Raw genomic sequence first — 12393 nt, forward strand, 5'->3', positions numbered from 1 at the left:
GGCAAGTTGACTTATTTCATGATTTAGAGTTCTGTGTGTGTGGTTGGGTAAGTACTTGTGCCCCATTTTTGTTAATCTGTGTTGTGACAGCATGTTTACCGTCCTCCCAGTGTCTAACTGGTGAGAGTCACAGCCCACAGCGGCCTTTTCTTCCAGCTGAGCAGCTCCTGTCAGTCTCTGCAGTCGGGTCAGCGATGCTTCGAGATCGTTAGGGCTCCGAGGCGTCCTGGAGCGAAGACCTGCAACCAATATCACGCTTCACAACCCCGTCAATACCCCCACAGCACCGAGCCCAAAAAACAAAAAGACGAGCTCTGCCTAAGGGCCCACAGAACGGCAATGGACACAACACTCACTCCCCCCCGCTGCTCGCCCAGGTCAGAACCACGGAGGAGAAATCAGCTGTCATCTGTCTGCAGGGAAATGTAAGAGCAGAGCAAAGCCGTCACACGTTCGGTCACGATGAGAGGAAGTTAGTTAGTCATGGAATGAGTTAGTCAAAGAGTCAGAGCCGCGAGAATCAAGTGTTACATCCGTGTGACAGACAAATGTTGTTTACATCTTTGGTTCGTTGTGATTCGCTGCTTCTGGTTCTAAACTCGAACATTAATCAACTTACTTTCAAAAAGCCAGAACAAAAAGAAATGCAACTTAATTGAGACAAAACTTTTCAGGAGATTATGAAGGTGGTACATTGTTTTGTATATTTATATAAGTTCACAAGTTTTACGAAAAACGATTTGTGTTTTATTGCATACAAATATTATCTCTACTAGTATTTGAATCATTACAAAGTGTTTTTGCCTGCTCAAAATTCTTTTAAATCTCCAGGGAGCTCATGTTGCCGTCCACTGCTTCAGTGGTTTCACAGAGTTTTCATCAACTTCACCCGAACCCAGCACCCGGCTGCCGTCTGTTCCACTAACCTCAACCTCTCCAGTGCTTCCCCTGGTTCGCCCACTTTTCAAGACAGATGTAAGTGCAGCACTTCATCACACACTCACTCCTCTGATGCACCAAGTTCAGAATCTGATGATACCCACAGTGATCTGGTGGAGGGGCTGTTGATGGATTTTTTAAAAGGTAGAGAGCAGGACTGTGAACGTCTCCTTTTCATCAATAACATCATAACTATTCATCTTGTGGCCAATAAGTAAAAGAGATGGAGTCAATAATGAAACAAAGCCAGTTCTGTGCTGCGCATAAAGTGGAAGTCTTTATGTAGAGGAGCTCTGCTGTTTGTCATGTTGCTGTGCATCTGGTTAAAAAACACACAGTCCAGCTTCTACACTGCAAGAGGAGGTCGATCTGTGGAAGGTTAATGCCTCGGGCGGCCGAGTAAACAAAGCATGTCTGCGCTGTGCAGGGACCTCTGGTAAACAAGTCCGTCTGCAGGTTGCACCAGGATCTTTCATTCATATTCAAGAGGACCGAGCACCGAGCACGAGCATCTCACTTTGCTTTAGGAGGCTGGAGATGGAAATGTTGGAAAGTGTGTATCACCTCTAAAAATAAAAATAAAAAGAGTGGAGTTGTATTTCAAATTGTTGATGATTTAGTTAAGAATAGAGGGAGGACAAGACAAATGTTCCTCAATGTCAATAAGCTCCTTCACAGGGTTTTAACGGTTGAATCTTCAGGTCGGATGACGCCAGGTTTAAAAGACGTCGCTGTTCACATCTGAGTAGCGTCAAGAAAAGTATAAAAACTGTAAAATCTGATGTTCAGAGAGAGACAGTGACACATTGTGCACGTCTCTCTCGACCCAAACCCTTTCCCTCACAACAGAAAACTGATTAGGATTTTTATTAAAGCCAAATTGTTTACACATTCAGTTTTTCCATATTTATTTGTTGTTAGACTCAGGGTCTTAGAGCCAAAAGCTCCGACACAGCCGGCAGCAGCAGGTGTTGTGAATGTAAAGTGGGGGTGCATCAGTCATTGGCTGCTTCGTTCAGTATGCAAAATAAAAATGAGTTACACAAAACGAGGCCTGGCAGGAGGCGGCAGAGGGGCTCGAATGCAGCTGCACAGCAAAGTGACAAATTAGAATAAACACACAATGTGAGAGCAAAAAAACAACAACGTGTATTTCATTTAAAAACAAGGAAAATGAGTTCATCACCAACAGATTAAATAAAACTGAACAAAGTAAACCTCTGCACAACAGCTGGACTCGGAGATTTGACTTTCTTGTCGTTGTCAAGCGTCATGACTGGATTAGAAGTGACTTTTGTTTGAAGAACTTAAATTCATAACAATAAATAAAACTACTTCAGTAAAGTTTTTGGTCGTCAGGAAGATTTAGCGAGAGATGGATGTTCCTCTGTAATTATTTTTCTATTTTGACACTTTTTAGTGGAAAAACTGGAGGAAAGCTTTTTTTGAAACTTGCAGCATATCAGAAATACGTCTGGTGTTGAGTAGGTTGTAATTGTTTGAAAGCAAAACTCAGAACTCCAGGTGTATGTATGCATCTTTAAAGTAGACTCAGGATCAACAGCCACGGACACAGCAGCAGATTTTCCTGCAGCCTTTTCTGCAAATCATGTCCTGATCAGTTCCCCCGTGTCACTTCCTGGACTTCCTGCATTACTTCCTGTTTTATTTTGTAGCTACTTCCCCCAGGTGTCAGTAGTTTTACTTCCTGCCCTCAGGTTACTTCCTGCCCCTGTGATCACCTGTTCGAACCCTGATGCGTCTCAGTTTGTTCTGTTCCCTGAAGTTTCCCCATGTTTCTGTTTGGTTTACTTCTCGTGTCTTACTTTGGAATTACCTGAGTCTGGATGGACTTCCTGAGTTTTGCTCGACTTCCTGTCGGTCCCTCAGGTTTTTCAACCTATTTGCATGTAAGTCTGTTTTTTGTAAGTGTGATCCTCCTTAAAACTGTAACAAAATCCTAACATTACTTTAAATACAATATAGATACAAATAAAAACATGTTAAGATCTAATTCATATATGACAACTGATTTTAAGAACATGTTAAAATGACATTTAAAAGAAAAATATATCAAATTTTAAAAAATGGTGATGTACGGCCGACAGGATGATTTGATAGTCTGACCTCATGATGGCGCTAGATGAAAAGCAGGAGATCCCCATAAATTGATACAAGGGATTATCTGGAGATAATTGAAAGTTGGTTCTAACTTCCCCGACAATCCAGTCAGTTGTAGTTGAGATATTTAAATCTGGATGCAAGCGAATCAGTTGACACAGACCTGTTTGCAAACGCTGAGTAAATGTTGCCCGTGCAAATATTCACTGTCAGTTTGAATCTACAGCCGCATTGACAATCGTCTAATCGGAGATAGAAGGAGAAGAAGAGTTTTTGAAACGGTAACAATCCCTCAAGAGGTTGGCCCAAACAGCAAAAGGTTGTTTTTACTTTTTTCTTTTTGTCTCCACCTTCCAGACGCTCAGTGTTTCAAACAAAAACTCCAGTACAACACGGCAGCGTCCGTCTGTCTGGACATCGTCTGTCTGGACGTCAGCTGCTCCCCCTCCACACACAAACCTCCCTCATTCGCAGGCCGTCCTCGTCCGGCCTCTCTATGTGTCCAACATCGCCGTGTAGCTGCTCGGTAAAGTCGTCTCAGCAGATAAAACAAGCAGGACGAGATCCCGGAGTCGTAACATCAGCTGTGATTAAACTGATGAACTCCTCAGCATGTTCTCCTGCTTTGGTTAAAAGAACAAGAGATATTTACGCAGCGTTTAAATAAGACGAAGGAAAATAAATGACTTCTGTCACGTTGTGTGGTGGTTTTCAAATGTGTCTCAATGACTTCAGAGGACATTACATTCATTTACAACCATCTATTTGAGACATATTATAAACTTAACCATTTAATAATCTAACACTTAACCTTAAAATATGTCTTCAGCTTAAAATGTAATGAGGACTTCCCTCCGGCCCCCACAAGGAAGACAAGTCACTGTAATGTGGGTGAGTTAACAGATGTAGGGTCCCCACAACATAAGTTATATATCGAACACACACACACACACAAATATATAACAGAATATCTGTTCTTTTTGTCGTTTTCATGTTGTACGTGTATTTCTTATCCTTTAAGTTACTTTCCTTTAAATAGATGTATTGAGTTTAAACATTTTCACAATATTTCCTGGCTTTTAACTTGTCTTTTAATTTCCTCTGGTTGTCTCACCATTTTTTTTTATCCAACACATTATTAAACAAATCATTTTATATCTCTTTATATCGGCTTTTGGTTAAGAAACAAGTAAACAGGCTCAACCAAAGCAGAGGTTTGATACCAAAGGGGCTTAAATACGTTGAGCAGATTTCTGTGTTTGCTGTAAGTTTGTCAATATTAATGGGAAAAGAAACAAGGTCATATGCTAAATCAAAATCAAGAAACAAAAAAGCCTTTGAGCAAATGAAAACAAGTTTTTGAACAAAAGTGCATTTTGGAGTCGAGGCCCAAAGCAAGAGCAGACAAGAAAGAAAATAATCCACACGCTGAGTCTGAAATATAAAGAAAAGCCTTGAGATCTCCAGACTAACACGTGTTTCAGCTGAAAGACTTCAGCCGGAACTGGAAGTGAAATTAGAGCTTGATTTTCTGACTGGAATCTGATAGTAAACAGAAAATCTTTGGGTTTTGTGAGTTGGATAAAAACATTAAACCCAGTTGACAGTGTCACCTCTGACCGAGACATTCAAACATTTAGTTTAAGGATATGTCCGGTGGGTCGGTGCAGCGTCAGATTGACCAGTGGATCTACGTTCCAACCCTGGAGCTCTGGGGAGAGTCTGAAAGAACAAGGTCCTGATTACTATTTCTCCGTCGGGTGGCCGGGCTCATCCTTAGAGACGGGGTGAGAAGTTCAGACGTCTGCAGAGAACTTGGAGTTGAACTGGGAGAAGAATCCAGGGAGAACATATCTCATCTGTCCAGGGGACGCTGGGTTTCCCCCAGGAAGAGCTGGACATGAAGGGACGTCCTGGATACCTGTGCAACCCGAGCTCTGATAAACAGCAGACAATGAATAGATGGATTTATGATATTCTAGAGAGAAACTAAATAAAGCAAATAACTCCTTAAATAAAATGATTTAAAGACATTCACTCGGATGGCAAGGAATCACACAGGAGTATAAAATACAGATCATAAAAAACGATTTCATTGTAAGAACAGTGTGTGTTTTGTTTTTCTCTGTCTCTCGTGCACCAGTAAACTTGCCTGAATTCAAACAGGGCAGACAGACAAATGGTGCAGCCCTCTACTGGGGAGCAGCTCGCCCACTGCTGTGATGGAGGTTTCACTGTGGGAGGACGATAGATCGCACTGGGCCGTGGACAGTCTCAGATGGGGGGGGTAGAGACGATCCCATCCAACACATCCAGGAAACCCTCCACTTTGTTGCAGCGGCTGGTCGGTTGAACAGGTGCACATGTATTTCAAATGCAGCTTCAGAACAAATTAAAGAGCTCACACATTATTTATAATTGTTATATTTAATATTTCATGAAAGTATTTTTCAGTATTTTGTTTTCAAACCACAACTCGTATATGTCCCTGTGATGACTCAGACTTCAGCTCCCTGACGTGGGGATGACGTTAATTAAGAATCTATTAAATGCAGTTCACTTTATTGATGGATCAGGATAAAGAAGTTTAAATTGTTAGAGGTTTTTACTCTGTGAATTGAATCAAGATTAATAATTAATAATTCCTGGGTTTGCTTCTCGGTTCAGATCAAACCTCCTTGGCAGAGTTTGTTCTAGGTTTATTTAGGAATTAGTAAAAGGTGCTGTTCCTCTTGTTGAGCCTGTTTTTGTCGTCTGTATCTGCTCAGTATTCATTTCCACTACAATGTTTTATTTTCCGCTTCCTGCTCACGTCTTGAATAATAGATGCTAATTTCATTTTCACTTATTGAACATTGGCAGTTTCACCACATTTCCGTCCCAGGGAATGGATGGAACTCTTTTTTATTTCTGTTCTAAATCAGTAAAATAATCTCTAAAAATGAAATCCGACAACAGTACAGAGTAAAAGAATCTATAATAAAATTTTGGATAGACACTTTAATTCCTGTATTCTCTCTCAGTGAGGCTGCGTTCAATGGATTTGCTGTGTGACTCTGAGCCGTGAGCAGCGGACCTGAACGATGACAAAGACACCGAGCCTGGAGTCTGATGGGACCTGAGAGGAGTCGGGACGGAGCAGTGTCGCCTGCAGTGGGTTTTCAGCTGAAGGATCAAGTGCTTTTAATGACTAAAGTACCTTTCACTGGAGCAGAGGCAGTAGTGAAAGCTCCCCTCCCTCTCTCTCTCTCTCTCCTTCTCCCTCTCTCCCTCCCTCTCTCCCTCTGTCTCCCTCTCCCTCTTCCATCCCTCCACTCTGCAGAGAGCAGCCACACAGAAAGCAGCCGCGTGCCTCTGCTGTCTTCGCCGTTGGAGCCGGGCGGACGCTGCTGAGCGCTGTGCACCCAGAAGTGAGAAGATTCATCAGGAACCTGGGAAGTGTGAGCGTGTGGAGGAGAAAGAAGAGGAGGAGGAGGAGGAGTGGGAGCAGCGAGGAGAGGAGAGGAGAGGCAGCCGGTCTCCCTCCATCACTTGACGGGCTCTTCTGCAGCATCCCTTCAACTTCATCATGGATCTCTGGAGTAAAAAAGTGCGAGGAATTATCCCCCGGCTCGCCCTGGTTCTTCTGTGCTCCTGCGGGGCGACAGGAGGAGGTGAGTGCTGGGAGGTGTTTTTGTTCTGGGTGACGGCAGCGATCTGAGAAGTGGAACTGCTGCTGTTCAGTTTTCATTCATGTCAAATGTTTTGAAAAAGTCTGGCTCACTTGTCTCTGCAAGGTGCAAGTCTGAAGTTCAGGAGCAGCATGTTTGAAAAGCAAGATTTATGCAGAAATATATTTATATGGATTTCTTTTCTGTACTTTATATGCACAGATTTCCTTTAAACCACACGTTAAAGAGTCTGTTGGAGCCAGTGTAGGAAGCATGTGGCTGGAGAAACTGAATTAAAGGCTTATTAGGCAGTTGCCTTTGAGCAAGGCACTCAGAGGCTCAGCAAGCTGCAGAAGTCAGGTTGCAAATTAAAGTTCACAGGAGGAGAAAAACTGTGCACGTCCTTTCTCCAGTCAAATAACAGAGCAGGTTTTTCTTTGTTGACTTGATTTTTCTTTATTCTTTTGTGTTTCATGTTAACTTCTTCATCTTTCCCGTTTGAATTCAGTTTCTCTGATGATTGGTGTGATTTTGCACATAAATTCTGAGTTATGGTTTACGCTTGGGTTGAGCTGCATCTTGTTTTGTCTTCTTTTCCGGTGCCGTGGTCAGAGGAGGACGAACAAAAAGAGATTCAGTCCGTAGTCTGGACTTCAAATGTATATATTACACATATTGCAGGGCTGTGCAGACGGTGATAACATGTGTCCATGTTGGACTTTGCAGAACGAGTCAGATACGGCTTCACCATAAGCTCCTCCCAGGTGCAGCTAGTCATCCCGAGCTTGAATTAAAACATATGAAACCCAAGCATTGTTTGTAAATGACCCTGAGGGTTTCCTGAGGAGCTGTCAGAACTGCCAACGTTTACAAAAACTTTAATTTCTCAGCCAAATAATATTGGTTTAATCATTTGGCTTTCATTGCTAATCATTGTCGTTTTTATAAATTTCAACAAAGCCGGCAAACTCAAGATTCCCACTTCTTCCTCCTCCTCAAACATGTCTTCTCACCGACCGAGTCTTGGTCCAACAGAACCCTGTCTGGGTCTAAATCTTCCTCATCGTTGTTTTCGTCGATGAAACTTTGCTCTAACCTGCTTCCGTCTCGCTCCCGTCGCTGAGATCGTCAGCCGTCGTCTGAAACGTTACTTTAAAAAACTTTCTGCAGCCGAAGAGCGATGACAAAACGAACCTTTCCCATGATGCAGTTTGCCTTTCCCCGCAAATATTCCAGCGAATCACGGTTAATTTCAGGAGTCACATGTCTTGAAATTGAGATGCACTCGTCAATGAAGTCGATTAGCACAGGTCACATCATTCCAAGCAACTCACCGACGTGTCGATCAGACTCTGATGTGCATGTAGGAGCTGTTTACACGTGCCAGTGGAAACGCAGCTAACACGGCTCAATAAAGTGGGTGATTGAGGATAAATGTTGATGTAGCATGAGACTGATGCTGCATTAAATTGTATTTTGGATCAACGTCCATCCATTATCTATACGGTTCTTCCTTCGGGGCTGCAGGAGCCATTGAATCACCATCTGTGGGCACATTTATTTACCATTTGAGAGAATCAAACCCCACTGAGGGATTCGGTGTGAGCACAGAGGGAACTGAGAAATGGTACATTACCACAGCGGGTCTATATTTCCCTGCACAGGCAACAGCTGCTGGAGACACGCACCAGCACTATAGGCTCTGAAAGAGTAGAATAAGAGAGATAAAGATTTGTTGAGCCTGAAGGAAATGGGTTTGGACTCAGCAGAAAGCCAGAGACCGAAACGGAAAGAAAAGACAATGCTGCTGTCTCTCTCAAATCAATAAGTGGTGTTTGAAACCCTTTCCTGTGCCTCTGAGAGCAAACTAACAGTACGTCATCCACTCAGATGCCCGGGCCTCTCTCCACATGTTGTTTGACTTTGTTTTAGTGCCGATGCCACAGGTAGAAGGGCTCTCACCAGCTATTAGTCAAAATGAGCAGAGGACATAAAAACGTTGGGCGAGGGCACAGTGCGCTCAGCCCTGAAGCAGCAGCAGCGCACTGTGTGGTGGGTGGAGAGGTGGTTCTGTGGCAGGTCGGTCGTCTCTGTCCTCACGAAAGACAAAGAGATGTCACTGCACATTAGATCATGTGGAGGTGGAGCTGGATGAGAGCATAGAAGCACTCAGACAATTTAATAAAAGAAAATGTTGGATCAGGACAAACATAAAAAATATGGGAACAGACAATAATGCTGCTCGGTGGGTGGCAACAGAGTTTTGGGGCGAATCCAGGAATCCTCTTAGGAAATATTCATCCTCAGAGAAATGTATGAAGTATTTCAGGAGCACTTGTGTACACCTGCTTATTCCTGCAATTAGATTCTGCAGAGAAAGTATAAAAATACAAAACATATCATCTGATTGTGTATAGATTAGACGCCTGTCATGTCTATGCATTTTAAGCTTTTTGCGTGTCTTTCAATGCATGTGTTGTTTCGTGCAGCTGTGGGTGGGGGTGCAGGGGACTGGGGGAGGGGTTCGGAGTTAAGTGTTAAACGCACAAACAGCAAAAAAAAAAACGACGACTTGGCATGTTATCCATTCACCTTTCGGTGGCACCGTGGCTGAATTATTCAACAAGCCGGCCGTGTGGCACCGGTGCAAAGTGCTCACTCGCCACCGCTTGGCCTCTGTAACGTTGTCGCTGTCAGAATGTGGTCTTGTGAGAGCTCGTTAGGGAGCTGACAAACTCCCAACGAGCGTTAACTTAACCAGTGCAGACATGTTGTGTGGTGACGTTACGGCTGTGGGAGAGTGGAGCAGGTGCAGGGAGGAGATGGTTCACGGCTCATTAAGCTGCTGAGGTTAATGCAGCTGGAATCATTGTTTATTCTAGTTCTTGGTGGTTTCCTTCTGGTTCCTCCTGCTTTCTGTGAAATACATGCTGCTGTTTACATCTGCTCAAACACACACACACACACACACACACACACACACACACACACACACACACACACACACACACACACACACAGTGGAGGATGCATTAGATTACAGTGAATTTTCTCCGTGTGTCCAGTATAGTTGCATAAGTTCCTGTGTGTGTGTGTGTGTGTGTGTGTGTGTGTGTGTGTGTGTGTGTGTGTGTGTGTGTGTGTGTGTGTGTGTGTGTGTGTGTGTGTGTGTGTGTGTGTGTGTGTGTGTGGTCTGTGCTCCTCGTGAGAAAAGAATGAATCAATGAATTATCATTGTTCCATTACTTTTAACATGATCATGCAGTCTTGCAGAAATAAGACGGAGGAGACTATGATGAAATATTGGCGGCAGGATTATTAATGGGTCATAAAAGAACTTAGAAGTTTGTGCTGGACCGTTTTCATCTGCTGGTGTCAGCGCACACACACACACACACACACACACACACACACACACACACACACAAAGCTTCACTTGTTGTTCTCCCTTCAGAAGATTATATTCGATGCCGTTCATGCTCATTTGGAGTGAAAATTAAACTCAAAGGATGAATCAGTTCCATCATCATAAGGTTTTAAGATAGTTTGGTTTAGATCTGCTTCCTGTCAATCAACCTGCACAGGATTCTTTATTATGACATGTTTGTTGCCTTCTTTAGATCTTTAAGTTAATCTTGTGTTTTGAATTTCAACCTTCTCCACTGAGAAGAATCATCAACAATCAAAAACCACCAATGGTGAAAACACATTTTTATAAAAGCATAAAACATGAATAATTCTGGCAATGGAGCTGCAGTTTTGTCTGTGATGACAATTTCCTCCAAAGTATAATTTTGGTAATTTCCAACGAGCTGGATGTTTAGAGAGAAACAAACATGTGCCTGTAATCTCATTAGTCTGGATGAATTATGCATTTCCCTGCAAAATTCCACTGTGGTGTATGATTCATGAGGAACTGGAGTTTGTGACAGCGGAGATGAGAGAAGTGAAAGGAGGCTGAGGGGAAAGCCCCTCTCATATTTCTTCTTTAGTGTCATTTATGAAAATGTGTGCTCACGGAGGAGAAGAAGAAGCCCTGAACGCGACCCGATGAAGTCAGGGCTGCGTCACGGCAGCAGCAGCGGCCGCCGGGGGAAACGAGGAGCCGTCAGTCAGGAATCCAGATTTATTAACCCTGGGACAAGTAGTTAAGTGATAAAACTGACAGAAGCCTGAAGTCCATCCATCTGCGTTTGTGACGCATTGATATTTGCTCAAGGCCGCCCCCCGCTGGAGCCCCGGCTCACTAAACACACACCCATACATCACATGGACCTGTCATCACCTCAGATGACTTGTAGTTTGTTCAGAAATCTGTCAGATTCTGCAGAGGTCAGCGCGCTCTGTCACACACGGAGGTTCCTACGCTGCACTGAATAAAACACGGGTGTTCCTGAGCACGGAGGGAGAATCTCAGGATGGTCCCACTGCCTGAAGGAGGAGGGAGGAGAAACCACCGGCTTCAAAGTGAGACTGAAAGGACGAAATTGTTATTACTTTAAATTCATGCTCCTCCTAATGGATTCGAGCCAGAGGACAGATGAAGGAGATGATGGTGTTAATGGTGTTAATGGTGAAGAAGATTACGATAACGATGCGGGAGAAGATTGAAAAAGAATATGATGATGTTAATGATTATGATTATGAAGAGGATAATGAAAAGAAGATGAGAGAATGATGATGATGATGAAGAGTAAGAAGTAGACTGAGGAGATGATGAAGGACAACAGGATGAATATGATGATGATGATTAGGAAGATGAAGGTGAAGATGATGACAAAGACAGAGTACACTCATATGAAGATGTCAGTGATGATGAAGAGCAACAACTCTCCCACTGAAGATAATGAGGATGAAGAAGAAGATGTCGATTAAAAAGATGAGTAGACTTGAAGTTGGTGACGAAGAATGAGATGAAGATATGAGCAAGAAAAAGAAGGCGGTGATGATGACGAGTAAGATGATGGTGAAGAAGAAGACGGGGACAAAAATAAAACTAAATTATAAAGAAAAAGAGATGATAAAGAAGTTTGTCTCAGATGAAGATGTTAATCAGAAGGAAGGTCGTGATGATGATGATGAGGATGAAGATCAATTGCTGATTGGCTCTAAGATTAGTCCCTGACTGACTTCTATCTGTGTGTTTTCTCTTCTGATTAATGAACATGTTCCTTCTGTGCTCAGTGTTTATTCTTTTCAACACCACATTTAAATGACTTGTTATTTATTGCCTCTGTCTCGGGTGTAACACGTTCACTCAATGCAGCTGAAGTCGATAAATCTCAACGTTTAGAAGAACAGAGCCCGGATGGTGCTTTTCACAATCCAGCAGGCGACTCTATTATATATTATATGATATTCTGCAGTTGTGGGACTTCTGAGGCGTCTGGAGGAGCATAACTCAACAAGACCTCTACAAACTGGAGCTGTCTCTGCATTTCTTTAAACTGTAAAACCACCAGCTGCTCCTTCTCTCACCATAAACCGCCACCAGGGATAATTAGATCCGATGCGATGTCTCGTAGGTAAATGCAACCGGTGAGAAGAGTGATTGGTATTAAAGACCGTAGCCGGCATTGAACAAACGCAGGAGGAAGATAAAGTCGATGGCAAAACTTTAAGATGCAACAGAGACACGGTGTCTGACGAGCAGCGTAATGACTCAGGTAATGAGGTGGAAGAG

The 12393-nt window shown here is 43.1% G+C and overlaps 1 protein-coding gene across 1 annotated transcript in view; it reads left to right on the forward strand.

The window, feature by feature from the left end:
* Positions 1-6089: 6089 nt before the first annotated feature.
* The window catches only part of LOC118119526 (contactin-associated protein-like 4), a 49530-nt gene continuing 43226 nt past the window's right edge, over positions 6090-12393 (forward strand). The window contains exons 1-2 of the mRNA XM_047342476.1: positions 6090-6213; positions 6383-6713. Of these exons, the coding sequence (XP_047198432.1) occupies positions 6629-6713 (85 nt within the window). The 5' untranslated portion in view covers positions 6090-6213; positions 6383-6628. The remainder of the gene's footprint in view (positions 6214-6382; positions 6714-12393) is intronic.

This window comes from Hippoglossus stenolepis, chromosome 12 (genome assembly GCF_022539355.2).
Source record: "Hippoglossus stenolepis isolate QCI-W04-F060 chromosome 12, HSTE1.2, whole genome shotgun sequence".
NCBI classification, from domain to species: Eukaryota; Metazoa; Chordata; class Actinopteri; order Pleuronectiformes; family Pleuronectidae; genus Hippoglossus; species Hippoglossus stenolepis.